General features: G+C 35.5%; 1 protein-coding gene across 2 annotated transcripts in view; it reads right to left on the bottom strand.

The window, feature by feature from the left end:
• The window catches only part of LOC132151800 (BMP/retinoic acid-inducible neural-specific protein 3-like), a 45,248-nt gene that overhangs the window by 13,960 nt on the left and 13,591 nt on the right, over positions 1-17,697 (bottom strand). For both annotated transcript variants that reach the window (XM_059560173.1, XM_059560174.1), the window contains exons 3-6: positions 12,599-12,786; positions 11,851-12,035; positions 2,424-2,529; positions 1,407-1,643 (exon numbers count right to left, since the gene is read on the bottom strand). In XM_059560173.1, coding sequence (XP_059416156.1) covers positions 1,407-1,643; positions 2,424-2,529; positions 11,851-12,035; positions 12,599-12,786 — 716 coding nt within the window. The remainder of the gene's footprint in view (positions 1-1,406; positions 1,644-2,423; positions 2,530-11,850; positions 12,036-12,598; positions 12,787-17,697) is intronic.

The raw sequence follows: 17,697 nt of genomic DNA, 5'->3' as shown, positions 1-17,697 counted from the left end.
AATGTCTTCCAGCAAAGGGAAGTTCATTCTCATTCATGGCGAGAAAAATCAATAATCGTGTTATGGTGCTCAACGCCCCAATCAATTCTACCTAACATCTAACAAGAAATGATCTCAGTGGCTATAATTAACAGCACAGATCCTCATCATAGCCTGACAATTCCAGTCTGTGCAGAATTGGATTTTTTATGCAATCAAACATTAGGTAACTGAAAATATTACAAGTTCAATTTTTAGATATCCTCCAAGTTTTGTTTTGATTAGGAATTTCATTACAAAACAAAAACTGTGTGATGCCCCTGACAAATAGAGAAGCGGACTGGTAGATGATCTTGCTCCAGCAGATGATTGTTGTTTATTTATTTGGTTTACAGTCATTAAGCAGTGGTTTTTCACTCCCCGCTGGTGCTGCAGGAGGTAGAGCTCCAACATGGCTGTGATGCACACAAAACCCTTCTCTGTGCTGGCTCAGTGCCTAGCTTAGGGACAAGTAAGCCTGCCAAGTCCAAAACGCTGCTTTACCACAATGACACTAGATCCCAGGAAGCACTTCCCACTATTTCCTTGTCAGCCATCAAATCTAACAAGGTGACAACAATCACTGTGTAATGTCACCCCACTATGTGTCAGGGATATTCACAGATCTATAGGGCACGATGGAATTAACTTTTTGCTGGCATACCATTGGCCTCTCTGAATTAAGACTATTTTACAATAAAATAAAATAAATTATATCCATAAAACCTCATGCAAAACCATTTAATGCTATGTTTTTCACCCCAAAATAATTATCTTTGCCTATCCCCATATGATTGTATGCATAAAAGGAGAATTATAAAAGAATTGTGCTAGTCGCTCTTTTCCATGCAATTATTCTGCATTGGGACTAAGAGTTTTAACTAAAAAAGGAATAAAAGAATCATAAAAGTGGTCCATATGACTCTGTGTTAATAAGTTATACAAAAACGTACAAAAGACTGAAAATCAAGGCATTATTTAGAGATAAAAGCGAGTGAGAACTGGCAAGAACCAAACCAGTCATGAATCACAAAATCATTCTGACTTATTTTTTTTAACCAATTCATTTTAAGTTCTGATTCAAATAAATTTTGTTCACAAACTGCTACTTCTCCCATGAACATGACAGAACTATTTTATAAAACATATATGGTTTGCTTGTGTCCTTTTAGAAGATTGGAAGATTTAGTCTCCCTACTATTTCCAATTACATGGAAAATAGAAAACTATTATAGAAACTATTACTAAAATAGAAATTAAGTACAGTAAATGAAGAAAATAAGTTAACACAATTGTTTTCAATTTATTTAAATTGTTCAACATGTTCCTTGAAAAGTTACTGGTAAATTAAAATAAATAAATAAATAAATTAAATTGCATAATCTTACCAGACTCTTCAAACTCTTGGTTGGCTTGGATCCATGACTCTCTGATGAGTTTCAGACTGTCCTGCATTGCCTTCAGGTCTTCACTGGGACAGTTGCACTGGGGATAATCAACACTGCATTTGCACCAGCAGTCATTATCCCGGCACACAAACTCGCCCTCTGAATGGCAGCCAATATAACTGAGAGCTGCCTCCACAAATCTGCTCCTTAGGTATTCTGGCAGAATGGCCTGAAGCCCTAGAAGAAAACAAAATTAATTATATAAAAATGCATAATATGCATTAAACAAATGAAACCAGTATACACTACCATGTAAAAGTTTGGGATCAGGAATTTTTTGTTAGTTAGTTTGTTTGTTTTGAACATTAAATGAATCAAAAGTAAGAGTAAAGACATCTATAATGTTACAAAAGATTTCTGTTTCTAATCATCATATAACTAAAAAAAAAAAGTATAACAGTTTTCTCAAAAATATAAATCATCTCAACACTGATAATAATAATATTTTTTTTATTGAGCACTAAATCAGCATATTAAAATGATTTCTGAAGGATCATTTGACACTGAAGACTGGAGTAATGGCTGCTGAAAATTCAGCTTTGCCATCACAGGAATCAATTACAATAAAATAAAATACTAAACAGTTCATTTTAATTGTAATTATATTTTATAATATTGCTGTTTAACCGTATTTGTGACCAAATAATTTAGCCTTGGAGAGCATAAGAGACTTATTTCAACCTTAAAACTATTGAATTGTATAATAAAATACTAGTTTAACTTAAAGTATTTAAACATTCTAAGTATCTATAAGCATCTTTCAAAACATATTTTCATACTTTTCATAAGCTAAATTTCCTTGAAACCTTTAAGTGTGCTTTAACAACAAAAGACGTTTGTCGAATATTTCTGTGAACACGCTGCTGCCTCTTTCAATATCAACATAAAGGAATGAAATGAAAGGAGTGATGATATCACTGGAAAGTCTGGGATATAATTAAATAATAAATGTGCTACCTTGTAGATGAATCTTGTTTTCAGGACTCTGAACCAAAACGGAACTGACAGAATCGAGGTTGTCATAGTTACTGCATCCAAGAGGGCCTGTCCTTGTTTCGGTCACCTTAAGGGAAGACAAGAGAAAGCACATGACAATACTCTGTGCAAAACAGAGACAGAAATGACACTGAGGCTATTAAATATGCAGAGCAGGCAGATGACTGGCCTGTGAAATCTAAGTTACATCCAGTGCTTCTACAAGCTCAAAAAAAAGGCATACTGTATTAAACACCCCTAGAAAAAAGTCATATATTTAAAACACATTTATTTCATACTAAGTATAGTTAAAATCTATTAACATATTTACCAACATATCACTTGAGACTGATATAAAAATTAAGAACTACCGTAATTCCTCAAATAAAAGCCAGGGCCTTTATTTACCTGAACTGCAAAAGGTAAAAGGCTTTTATTTGAAGCAGGCTTTTATTAGAGGCAGGCCTTTATTTCTAATTCTGTCTGTTTGATAAGTAATTGTTTTAAATAACCCGTTTTAAATTAAAAGCGATAGCGTTCCAGTGGACAGAGATCATAACATTAGCACAGAATCAGTTCAGAATCAATCACTAAAAGAACAAGCTTGGTTCTCATGCGCTGCGCGTCAGTCTGCTTCACGCTGAATCACGCATGCGCAGTATCATCAGATCCTCGGGTTCTCGAATCGGACGCGTCCGACAGAAACGCTTCTGGGGTACCAGTGTTAAAAACTGTGATGCTTTGTTGTAATAAAATCACAAATAAAAATTATAAAGAAATATTAATAAATTATGTTTTCATTTATGGGTATTGCAATGTAAATAATACACTTAACACGTGCAGTAGACTTTACAGCATGAGACTACCTCTTGCTATTCTCCAAACCCGCACCCCCCGCCCCCTGCACAAATCTCCCGGATTTCGAAAACCAAATGTTGACAGGTATGCGGTTCAGTGTATTGGTGATCTGAAAACCGATGCAACCGGTTCTTGACTCAAGAACGAGAAACGCTCCGGCAGTGGGCGTGTAAGTTCGTTATCTGGCTCTGCTGCACAAATTTTCCCCCGGCCTTTATTTAAGACCGGCCTTTATTTGTCCGTGTTGACCACGCCCCCGGCCACTATATTTGAGGCCCGGCGTTTATTTGACTACCGGTTATTATTTGAGGAATTACGGTAAATAATGAATATGTCCCATAAATATGTTGTAAAGGAGCTCCAACGTCTGTCTAGAATACTATAACAATTGTTCTGTTACAACCAAGGACCTGACTGTTATTGAGAAAGCTAGGGTATTATTTAGGCCAAATTTACTAATGTACTGAAGGGCAAGATTTCACAGTGAACATAATGCACTTTCAGTGTACATAAATAGTGAAGGTTAATGGACCTGTGGCTGAACGCGACTTGAATTTGACAATAAATTTTGTGCATATCAACATAGATATTTCAGATCTATTTATTATATTGGAAGGAACAGTATATACTGAAAGAAATGAAACGGATGTAAGTCAAATGAATCAATGCTCAAGAGCAAACAAACAGGTATGCATAAAAGTAGAACATCTATATCAGTGACACCTCACTGACAAAGCTATCAACACAGTATATTTGTTCCCATCCAAGATTTGTGTTAAAATGTGCACAATCCCAGCTCAATCATTCCTGACAAAACCTTCAGTTTTTCCCTGACAAAAGTCACTATATCAAGGCTCGGCTGACACATGAGAAGAAAACTTACTGCCTGTGGGCAAATATATCTCCCTACCTGTCACTTACAAATTGTTCTCTGTTCTACATTGTCTTCTATAATATATCCCCCAGTGAGTGAATAAAAGTCTTCATGTCATGTTTGTAGATTAATGGTGACCCAGAATTTCTGTCAGGCGAAACTAACTATTCTTCTTCTGTGTTGGAAGAAAAGTTGCCTTTGTTCGACATCTACTCAAGGGTCAGTGGATAAACGGTGAACCGGATCAAATGAGACTAAGTAAACACTATAGTGAACCATCCAAGCAGAACACAGTTGTTGTCATGGAAGTGAACCACTGAAAATGACTGAGGACCTGGAAAAGCCAAGGAAGCATTTCTAATGTATTACACAAGCAGCAAATCCCCATTATCGAGAGCTGCTTTATTTAATTTCCATTTAGCGTGTTGAAATAACTTTCAAGCCAGTGAGAGTAGTGAAAGCCGAATCAGGAGGAAAAGCACAAGTTCAGCAAGCCTACCACTGGCCTTTTCATTCCTCTTATTGACGCGTCCACGCAATTAATTAAAATCCAAGGAACCTCTACAGGGATCAGCAGATTAATTTCTAACAAAGACAGATGTCCGACTTAGGAGGGAAATTGACCAATTGCAAGTATAAAGATGGGTTTTTCTATGCATAGCAATGAGCCGGTACACAACAAGGGCCCAATGAAGTGGAGCATGTGCAGAACTTTCTATAATGAAACAGAGAAAAACTGAGAACTGTTGCTGCAGCTAGTGCATCTGAATTGGAAATTCTGAATTTACCTGAGTATGCACTATGTGCAATCCATTATAGATGATGAGTACAAACCATGTGGACTGAAAACTGTTTTTTTTTTAAACAATCTTCTGTGTTTTATTTGTGCTGACCACATCAGAACTTCCAGCAGCAGGCTTTAATGAGATCAGTAACTGGTACAAGGGTTGCATTCAGTGTGGCTGAGACTGAAGGGATGTATTCAAAGGAAGGGGTCAGTTGTGACTTGTAACATTCACTCTCAATCACTCTGAACTTCATAAGACTGTTCCCTCTGTCTTTATTAAAGAAGACCTGGTGGCCTCGATCCTAGACGTGTCATTCTATACTGCCATGCTTAGAGACTAAAACACTGCACTGAAAATAGAAAGGATAATAATCACAGCACCCATGCCTCACTTTTAATGCTCACATAGATAGATAGATAGATAGATAGATAGATAGATAGATAGATAGATAGATAGATAGATAGATAGATAGATAGATAGATAGATAGATAGATAGATAGATAGATAGATAGATTGCATTTCTCAAACAGTAAATGAAGAAAAACAGACAGTTCTGTAATTCCCACCTGTAATTAATTCAACAAAGACTATGGAAAATATCACTAAGGGGGCCTACGTAGCTACATATTTGAATAATAATGGATTTTAAGATGCCGATTCCAGCTTTTTTGATACGCTAGAAATGTCATTAATGTTTCATAAGCACTGACACTTATTATACAGTTGCTTTAAACAAAGTTCCAGCTAGAATGGGGTCTGTATTTAATCAGAGAGAATTAGTCAATAGGCATTTTCCTATTTGCATCAGGCATGTTTTTACACTGCATTGAAACAAACAGATATTTTAGCAGCTGTTTTCATAAAAAGTCTCTTTCTGGTGGGTTAGCATACCCTTCCTTTCAGTGGGCGCTATGGGGGAAAATTATCATTGGTGGAAAGTGTGCATTAGAATGGAATTATACCCTTCTCCACAAAAAATATTACTTTATTGAAAGCAGCAGGGAATCATCGGCGAGGCTAGTAGTGGTTAATGCTCTCAGCTCCAGCTTGTGAAATCTTAAAATGGAACACAAAGGCATGCTCTCTACAAGAGAGCTTCATCTGCACGCATTAGCTTGAAATTCTTTTTGATTTTTCAAGCGTTCTTTCGTCGCAGCTGGATTCGGAAGTTCTCGCTCTGGTTTATGGCAGTTAAAAGGGAGAGACTGGGGGAGTTGTCGAGGTGCTTGGCAGAGTTTTCATGCCTCCCAGCTTGTGCTCGGGATGCTTGACTGATGACCCAGACAAACGGCAAAGCACTACCAGTGGCAAAATGCCCAACTCTTTCTCTAAATCATAATCTTCCATAAAGTTTTTTACAGTTTATATATTTTACCACCGAGTTTGTGAGAGAATTCATAGCATGCAAAATATATATGATTGCTTAACAGAGAAGAATATGACTATGAGTATTACAGTACATAGGAAAACGGAATAAAAATCGAAAAAGGCCACATATTTTATATATAAAAAATAATGTGTATGCTTTATTTAAAGGGACAGTCCACACAAAAATGAAAATAATCACCATATACTTAAGTCATTCCAAGCATTCCAAGCAAAAAAAAAAAAAAAACATGTTGGTAAACCAAACTGTTTAGATTGCCATAGAACCAGTCTAGCTTTCCCAATAAAAGTTGTTAGCTGTCATAAAAAAAGAAAGTCATAACTGTTTTGTTACCAACATTTCAAAATAACTTCCAAAAACAAATTTTGGTTGAATGAAGAGGAGTCAATGATAAGAAAATTTTCATGTCTGGATCGTCTATATTTTTTTAAAGGGGACATCAGATGCAAAATGCACCTTTACATACCAGAGTGTGGACAAAACCACCCTAATTAAAAACAATTCACAATTTTTTTTTTTAATCCCCAAAAACAGTCTCAATAGGCTTTATGCTCAATAACCTCTGCATTTTGCCTCAGCCAGCTCATTTACATCATTTACAGCAGCGGCGGAAGCTGGCATTAACTGTGGAGACATTGCAGGAGAAGTTGATATTTTACACTCGCTTTTTAAAAGAGCTTCCCCGATTACTGTGAACAGTGCTAACTGCATTAATTGTGAGGCAGTCAGATGTCACTAACAGCAAGGAGATGTTTCGAGTTACATCGACACTTTGAGGATGAGTATTTTCATGCTATATTCAACACTGCAGGCTGAAATGACCCAATTCCGATTTTTTTGCCCCTATGCGACCTGTATCTGATCTTTTCATGACAGTCTGAACGACACAGATCCAATCTTTTCAAATGTGACCCAGGCCACTAGGGTATGTGGTCCAGAATCCGATACGTATCCGATCTTTTGAAATGCGTCCTCCGTCTGAACGGCCAGGCCACATGTATCCGACCCGTACGTCATTGATACGCTACAAACGTCATACGTCTGCGTTGAAGTAGGCGGGAACGATAAGATAAACTGATGAATTATGTATTAGTGAAGCCACTCACATCAGTATCCCACCACTCCTGGCTGCGACTCCGCACCCACACGTTTCTCTGTACCGACGTTGCTAACACTGCTCCACAAAACGCCATGGCCAAAAACCTTGCTCTCCTCCTTCTTTTTAATTTTCTTCTTAAAACGAGAAGATTGTAATTGTGCTGGCTCCCTTGGGAAAATAACTTTAATATTGCAAAAAGAGCTCCGCTGTTGACTACACTGTTGTTGACATTCATGTTTAACGTTAGCTACTTCCGCAAACAACGAGTGACGTCGTTGAGCGTTGAGTACTCTTCTGCGCATGCGGGTCACTTCTGGGTCATTTCACGTTCACACAGGAGATCACAAAAGATCGCATTTAATTGGAAATGTGAACGGCCTTGCAAAAAAATCTAATTTAAAAAAAAAAAAGAAATTGAGCATTAAGCCCTGCAGTGTGAACGTAGCCTTATAGAGATCATACCTGTCTTTTCATTATTAGTTTTAATCAATCCAGATAACATGTTTACTTATATTGTATTCATTTTGACTCATGTGCTTGTTTATGTAACATAAATGATTTTTGTACTATGGATATTAACAAAATAATTTCTTAATTTCCAACAAGAATTAGGTGACAATGAGGGTGTTTCAGGTCAGTGAAGAAGGCAAGATATTTTCAGCTTAAGTCTGAAATAAATTCTCATAATTTTAAATACATTTCTACTTAAATATTTAACAAATATTTAAATAGAACATTAATACATGACTTTTATAGTTTATAACAAAATATTTAGTTTAATTATTTTCACAGGATGGTAAATTATTAACCTGTATTACTGTCCCACAGCAGTTGTTCCTGTGATAGCACTGTGTGACTGCAATAATGTTGCACTATACTGTATCAGACAGCACAACACTCGCAGCTTGGCATCAGTGAAGTTCCTCCTGTTCATAGCTGTCAATTTATCTAATATAATCAGCAAATTTGTCAAAATGGTATTTTACATGAACTCCACTTTTTTTTTTTATAAAACTCATAATTTATAAAAAAAAAAACACCTACTGTATAAGACCAGGCCTAGATTTAACAAATGGACTGTCCCACTACCAGTGCCAGAAATTAACATTTTTATTTTTTTTTTAAAGAAAAGTATTTGCTTGAAATAGATTTTAAGGGGCATTTGAAGGCATTTGAAAGCATTATTAAAAACTTTCGTTTTTTCTAACCATGCAAAAGTACATATACAGAAGGGAAGTCATTGGCTAAAATTCTACTGGAAATACGTGACCAGCGTTCATGCATAAAGTCAATTTTCTAACATGATGTCATATTGCTCAAGTCTCGCCCACGACGGCTGACGGACTGTCCCGTATTAGCATATTTACGCCCTTAGCCAGTTGTACGCTGTCTGCCATTTTCTCCGCGTTCAATCAGCTGTAGTGACAACAATATCTTGTAAGCAATCCAGGTGTTTTGTAGTTGGATGTAAACATGAACATAAGAGTCTTAATTTTCTCCCGACATTAGAGCCACTGAGGACGCATTGGATTTGTTTACACCTACGAATACACCTAAATTCCTTTATGTCTGCTCAAATCGTATTACTCCAGGCTGCTTTCCGAATGTGGGACAATTTGATGCTTATTAATATGTAGCAAGGTAGTTGTTAAGTTTAGGTATTGAGTAGAATTAAGGGATCTAAAATATGGACATGCAAAATAAGACATTTGTAATTACACATACCATTCAGTGGGTTGTTACATGTGTGTATTTACACAAATATTACAGCTGTAGATACTATGTACCAATGCGTACTTACATTGTAATTACATACTATGTACACATCTAGTTACCATGTAAGTACACAGGTATTAAGGACACAATATGAAGTGGGACCCAAAGTTCTAATGAGTCCTTGACCCATTGCCTGGTGTTCATCCATGCCTCTTCAGAGATATCAATTCTGGCCACTTAGCATGATGACTTCCAAGTATATCACCATGATTGCAGAAAGCATGTCAGGCGACATGCAATCATACATTTGGACATTAAAAGCGCTTGAATACTCCAATCATACTTAAGATTCTAAATGCGCTGATTGTTATAAACCTCAACTAACACTCCTCCCTCTTGTAAATCAAAATGAAATCCTGTGATTCATTTCAACTGGCACTCTGCACATTTCCTGTCCACCGTCATCTCTGACTGTGGAGGTTAAAGATTCATTTAGTATTTGCGGTGCAGAAAATCCTCCTCATAAGTCTATTATTCATTAGAGCCTGACACCTCACTTATATTCAAAATGGCAGAGGAATGGACTGGGCTCTCAAAGAAATTATTGAAATGGAACGGATCATTTGTCACACTGATGCATAATTCCACCTGCACCTTTATATTTTTAATTTATTTGCTATATTCCCACTATACCCTCCCCCAAGAAAATAGCTCTTCCATTTGAGCAGACCACTCTCTCTAAAACATTGTATGTTTTCCACAGAAATAATCGCCAGTTTGGTGTGAGCCTTTGTATTCACATCCACATTACATTGTCTTCATCCACCTGAGGTAAAATCCATGGGCTGAATTAAAGACAGCTGATCCTGAGAATATTTCACATCAAGCACCTGAAATGTCAAGCAAATAAAGGCATCTGAAAGGACCCCCATCTACTAATTTCCATCATGATAACTTAAAAGCTCTTAAGTTAAGACATTTGCTGTCAGGAGGCAAGGTAAATACAAATAAACTAGAGTGAAATAGGGTATACGTACATTTATGCATTTAGCAGACGCTTTTATCTAAAGCGACTTAAAGTGCATTCAGGCTATACAATTTTATTTTTATTTTTTTACTAGTATGTGTGTTCCCTGGGAATCGAACCAACAGCCTTTTGTGCTGCTAATGCAATACTCTACCACTGAGCCACAGGAACATGGAACATAGTTCAATTCTTTCAAATTCCGGAACCAACTGTTGTGCGTTCTTCCAGCGATGCTGACTGAATACCATACTAACAGTGTTTACCAACAGCACTATCACAACACAGCTACTGAAACAGTAACAGTTTGACCCTGCCTGTGTTTTGACCATGTCCTTAAATAAAGCTTGCACATTATATAGCCAATTACTGGATTGCATTCATGCCAGCACTTAACATAAATCCCACCACTAAATTTTATAAAATGAACTCTATTTAGCTATTGACTGACGTTACCAATCAAAAGTTTGGGGTCAGTGTTATTTATTTTAATAATACTTTTTTTTCCAGAAAGGACACATTAAATTGAAGGTGACAGTAAATACATTTATAAACTTACAAAACAATTATATTACAAATAAATTCTGTTCTTTTGAACCTTCTGTTCTAGTCAAGAATCCTAAAAAAGTATATAGAATTTTTTTTACAAAAGTATTAAGCAGAGAAAATATTTTCAACATTAATAATAAGAAATGTTTCTTGAGCACCAAATCAGCATATTATAATTATTTCTGAAAGATCATGTGACACTGAAGACAGAAGTAATGATTGCTTGCCATTATATACATTTTAAAATATATTTTAAAAGACAGTTATTTTACATTGTAATTATATTTCACAATATTACTGTTTTTACTGACCAAATAAATGCAGCCTTGGTGAGATTTGTATTTTATCTATTTATTTTTTTACAATTAAAAAAACAAACACAAAATGTTTTTGAACTTTTAAACAATGGTGTATGCTTTTTACCCAATCAAATACATATATTTTTTAAATATATTAGAAGAATATTTAATGGAAACATCAAGGAACTGGACTATTAAGAGGGATCTGAATCATTAAATTATTTAGAATTCCCATGCTTGAAATGAGACCAACAGAGATTTGTACATACAGTATGACAGATATCATTACAGAATCATCCTTTGTTTTTCAAACCATTCTAACTCTAACTTTCCAATAAGTATTTAGGAGTGTGTATGATGCATGCTGCAGAAGTATGCACATAGCACAGAGTATGTGGGCTACTGTTTCAAGCACAATCCCTGACCTGACACATATTGCTTGCTACCGGTAACTTGTTTTGGATTAGCTGATGTATGATGTGTCAAAGAGCTTAAAGCTGAATATGTGTGTAAAAACAGTGCCTATTAAACACAATTTAACTTTATCAGATGCTCCTCTGTGTGTACACACATAATTTTGTTCAAACCTGCGATTCATTAATACCTCATATTTCCACAACCAAAAACACAGGAACAAAAATGAAGGGAAAACTGCTGTGCTTCTCTAACATTTAACCCACTTCTTTTGATCTCCAAATGATGCAGCTGCAAAACAACAGAAACAGCCGAGCTCAAATCAAACCCCTTTCCAAAAATAAGCACTCAAACGTGGGGTCAGGTCCCCAGGTCTGAGTGCATCTAGGCCACAGGGTTACCTTGATGGCAGTGGAAGCAATCTGGAGGTGGTGTAGTCTGCGCAGAGTGCTCTCTCTGTCTATAAAGTAGGAGGCAGCCAGCTGGTGCAGGGCCTCCAGAGTCACAGCCGTGCCATTTGAGTCAGTCAGGTCAGCCGTCCGGCTTAGCCTCCGCTTGTCCACAAATATAGTCAATGCCTCCTCACCTGCAACAGGGCAAAGCAACATAAAGAAGTGAGGAACGCTGGGGAAAATGGCTTCTTGAAGAATGTTCTTTGTGTTTATGTTAGAGTGAAGCAAGGCAATTGTCTATACAGTAAATGTCTTGAAGGGAATAAAAAATGGACGATTTATCAAATAATTTTTTTTTTTTTCTATAAATGTATTATGCTAACACTTATAAATAATGAGAACGTAAGCTGTCATTAAAAGACTTTAACACTTTACATAATGCTGAACAGATGCATAGTTATGATATGAGTATATCTGAACATTTTTCAGAAAAAGATTAGTGTTAAAGATTTTAATGAAATCTTATTAATACGATTATGATCCTAAATATAGATACATCTAACAAGTTACTATATATATATATATATATATATATATATATATATATATATATATATATATATATATACGTTTTCTTTTTTTTCTATGGAAATGATGATAATCAGTAGAATACAATTTAAGAAAAAAAAATATTGGCATATAAAAGAATCTGCCAAAATGCATAAATTTAAATAAACAGTCAGCTTTGTTCAAGTACCTCCGAGTGTAGCTGAGAGCAGAAAGTGTGTGCCATATTTCCTGATGATGTTCTCGGTAATGGCACTGAGAGTGGGTCTGCGGCCCAACTGTCTGATGGTCTGCATGAACTCTGGATCGAGGGGTAGAGCAACGCCATTGTCCTCTCTCTCCAGAGCCAGGCTGTTCACCTTCCAGCGCCCAAACTCTCTGCAAGGTCACGCAAAAACACACACACATACACCCTATTTTGAAATGTCCTTCATTTGAGCCACAATGGACACAGGAGGATAAAATCCTGAACATCATTTCTTCAACAGCTGGGAGAGTTTGTTTTAGTATCTGGTTCAGTGGAAGCCACAGTACAGTTTAAGCTTTTTTGAAATTGCCATCCTGTACATTCTCCAAGCTAAAAAAAAAAGTAATGTTTAAAGAGAGGTCTGAGAAACCTTCACACAGCTTAAGTACAACGCATATTCGATTATCCTGCTGAGGAGAAATGCGATGACTGCATGACCCTTGCAATTCAATTCATTTTATGCATTCTCTTTATTTTTTCCAGCTTCAGCTTTAGAAATAGCTCTGGCCTGTTTTAAAAGCTGTTATCCTCTACATAATGGTGCAATTTGTTTAGTTTTTCTTTTACACCTAAGAAGGGCTGACTGGGACTATCTGTAACAATGGCAATTTTCTTTCTTTAATGGATAAAAGGTAAGAAGAGCCTGTTAGATGAGCAGTTGGAATTTTGTTTGAGAAAATCAGCTGAAACTATCCTTTTTCTGGCTTTCATTTACAGCAAAGGCTGCTCACCACAATACAGTGAAATGTTCATTACATAACTTTTAGAGCTGCAACTGAAAAAGATGTGCCTCAAGGCTATGTGGCTGTACTAAGTTATATATTACTTCAGAATGTAAGCTATACTTTAAAAGAATGACCATCACTATATTGAGTTAACAGTAAGATGCTTTATGTTAATATTAATTTGATATGGTAAAAGAAAATGGTTAATAAATGCAGAATGCAAAACACAAAGTGCCAGTGCTGGTCTTGATATATAAGTATATTAAAGGGATAGTTCACCCAAAAATGAAAATGTTGTCACCATTTACTAACCCAAGTTGTTCGAAAGTTTCTTTCTTCTTCTGAACACAAAACAAGATATTTTGAAGAATATTGGTAACCAAACAGATGACAGAAGTACCCCACCTCCCTTGAGTAAATGATGGGGTGAGTAAATTATGTCAGAATCTTCATTTTTGAAAATCTCTTTATCTTCAGTCTCTTTGATATAATGCTAATACTATATAGTACATACTACATTTTCCTTCTACATACCCTACCAAGGGTTGCAATTAATTTTACAATACGTGCAATTATGTGTACTTACAGTGAACTTACCTAAGAAAGTACTGTGCATATAAGGTAGCTACATGGGTTAAGGTTAGATTTAGGGGTGAGTTCAGGGTTAGTTCCAAGTTAGTGCAATTATTATAATAAGTACATAGTTTGTACATGTCGAACAGGACTGTAATGTAAAGTGCTATCCAACCAAAATGACAGAAGCTAGGGAAAGACATTTAAGAACAATGTACATTTAATGTAGGGGTGGGCGATATCTCCATATTTAAAATATATTGAGATATTTTTTAAACAAGATATGGATTTTGACATATCGTATATATCGATATATTGTTTATATTTAATTCTGATTCCGCCACTTTGCTTGTTTGTCTTCTCTGTGCTGTGCTCGCCCCCCCCTCCTTGATTTTGTTCCCCCTCCCCTCGCGTGTTGTTTCATAAACATGGTGGCGTCCTCAACAAGCCCGGAGGCTACAGAACTAGTCAAAAAAAAAGACAACTGGCTGCATTATATGGAGATACATCGGTTTTAAGGCGTCGGGCGAACAGCAGGAAGATGTCTACTGTAGGGCCCTATGATTTCCGCGATGCAGAAAATGCGGACGGAATCGCGGAATTCAGTCATAAAAACGGAATTTACAGTTTAACATGGAATGTCACGGAATTTGTCAAATTTTAAATGAATTAATCAAAAGTAGGTCATTGCACTCACATCAAATCGCGATATGGATATCTGTAAATATTAAGCCGGAAAAGTTATCATTTGATTTGAGTAAAACTAGCATCATATATCACATCATAGACTGTAGTATCACATACACAGAACTGTAAAGGTAAACCCGTCAAAATAAAAGTAGGGGAGAGCAGGGGCGAAAGTACCATTTTTCAGAAAAACATCATTTTAAAAGATAATGTTGTAGACAGAGATATATTTCTGCTGTGGTCAGTAACTCATAAGTGTGGTCTATCAATACCAGGTGGTATTTTGTAGAAATGTAGAAAGGCTTCAGTATAATTTCAATTTGAACATAAGTTGCACATTGTTACTTTTGACCCCATCGGTTGGGACGAAAGTAACACACAGGTGGGTTAAAAGTAACACAACAATATAAGCTAGATTTATTTTCTGTTACTCTTATTTTTATTAAGTATACCTGACTATGACCTTGTTAATATGTAACTGCAAACATATTCTGTCTTTTATTTTTGTAAAAAAAATTATTAAATTACATATTTATATTTTTATTTTAAATTTAAGTTTCATCAAATGTCTCAAAACCCGACTGTACAAACTTTATTTTTTTATTTTTTTATTTTTTTTATTTCAGTGTATTTTTATAAAACATTTTTTCAACAGAATGAACAATATAATAATTAAATTACACTGGAATAATATAAATTCTAAACATAATGTAACAGTAGGCCTATTCATGTTTCCATCCTTTTGTTTTTATGCATAAATTCAAAATGTGCATTAAAACATCTGGAAACACGGCAAATTCATAGCTGGAGGTGTAAAAGCTAAGATATGGCTAAAACCTAAATATAACTAAGGTAAATGCGAGGTAGGAGCTGCCCAGATGTTCCTCTATGTCCAGAAACGCTCTCTCATAAACATCTGGATAAAACCAGACCACTGTTTGTCTTTCTGGCCCTCACTCAGACATATTCTTATGGTATAATATGACATTAACATTTTAATAAATGATGCAAGAGACAGAAATTCACAGAATAGCATGTACCGGAACAAAATAAATACTTCTTGTCTCTGTAGCGGGACAAAAGTAACAACTGTTACTTTCGTCCCGACAGGAACTCCTGGCATTTAAACCTGATTTACTTTTATACTAAAAAAACTTTGATAATGCAAACTTTAGGATGTGTTAAAGCACTAAATAACCTGTAGATTGATCATTACTGTGACACATGAAACAAAAAAATAACGCAACTAATAAAAAAAAATTACCGCTTCAATAATTTACTTTTTGTACTCGAAAACAGTTTTACCGACCTAACTGCGGGAAATGATGAGGAAATCACGTGATATTTCTCAGCTCCATCAAGGATTGAATGCTGAATATACCGTCATAGCTGAGAATGCAAATGCAGTAATAGGCTCTGAGAAAATCGCTTTGTTACTTTCGTCCCGCGTTACTTTCGCCCCGGTTCTCCCCTATCTATTACTAGCCTATTGTTCAGCAGAAAGTTCATAGCCTACTACTACTACTATTAAAATGAAACGAACATAATTTAAGGAATAATCACACAACCCCGTTTGTTTACCAAAAAATAAAGTTTGCTTAATTTTCAAAAATTTAAAAATAAATTAAATGAATATTTTATGCCTTCATTTGATAACCAGAAAAATGTGAATACACAGAATTTCAGAGAGGAAAAACATTTCACATAAGGCTATTTTAAGAAAAAAATGTAACAAATTAAGTTGTTTTTATGCATTTAAATAATTACACTTGCTTAGACACAGAATTAGATAACAATAAAACATATGGTGAAGAAAAAAATAAAACATTTCATAGGGCCCTAAACGTAATATTTGGCATATTTGTTTTTACAGTAGTTTTTGGGGGGTTATTTTTCCTGTAAAGATAGAGATATATATCGTATATCGAGATATAGCAAAATATATCGAGATATATTTTTAGCTCCATATCGCCCTGTCCTAATTTAATGATCATTTTAATTTTTAATTGTAATGTGTAATATTTATACAGTGTGATGATTTATCATTCAGTATATTTTTAGAGGAAATATTTTGGGACATTTCCTTGTAAAGGAACATTATCTTTGCAACCAACTATTGGGTAATCTGGTATCAGTTGTCATCTGATTTTTTTTTTTACATAATCATGTTTTACATGTTGTAATCTTGAAAGTTTCAGTAAAAAAAGATTTCATTTAAAATTAGATGCATTTTATTAATTTCATTGACTAAAAATAGATCTGTCGAATTAATTAATATTATTAAAATTAATATTATAATGTTGTCATAAATGTCAAAATTCAGCAGAGCATACCCTAGAGGTAATCTTGTCTCATTATACCTTATATATTATATTACAGAATAAAGCTTGCTAAATCTGTATGTATCTAAATAATAGCAGATGACACTTATTGACACTGGAAAAGAAGAGCAGCAAAGACAATGAGACAGAGTAAGACAAATGGAGGGGAAGAGGGACAGAAAGAGATGAAATGGAGAGAGGAAGTATGATCGACACTGTGCCAGAACAAAAGTTCTTGATGGACAGTTATGGATGGAGCTGGAGGCTAATCCACCACTGAGCCCACGCTGCAGCCTCACAGCAGGAGAAGGCATATTGAAGAACTACCTGCCAGCCTTCCCCACAGAGACACAGAGTCAACGGTGAGAACATGCTCCAGAGGAAGCAGTCGGAAGCCAAAGGGCTGTCACAGTACAAGCAAATGAGACCAGCTTGTTATAATGTCAGAGGCAGCGCTATGTTTGAAACATCCGGGTGACTCTTACATCCAGTCTTCATTAAGATGAGTCAGATTTATGCAACATTTTTGCAATATTATGCAACACATTCTAAATGAGATTTGTGGATAGACAAAAAAGGTTTTGTGTTAAGTTGGATTACATTCAATTATTAAACTAGTTTCATGGCTGAACATTTTATGTGATTAAAAGTGATAAAAAAAAAAAAAAAAATGAATTAGACCAATCAATCATAATTGGATTTTCCATCCATTAGATCTATTCTGGCTTGAACAGCG

This window comes from Carassius carassius, chromosome 10, assembly GCF_963082965.1.
Source record: "Carassius carassius chromosome 10, fCarCar2.1, whole genome shotgun sequence".
NCBI classification, from domain to species: Eukaryota; Metazoa; Chordata; class Actinopteri; order Cypriniformes; family Cyprinidae; genus Carassius; species Carassius carassius.
This window is presented reverse-complemented; position numbering and strand designations above follow the sequence as displayed.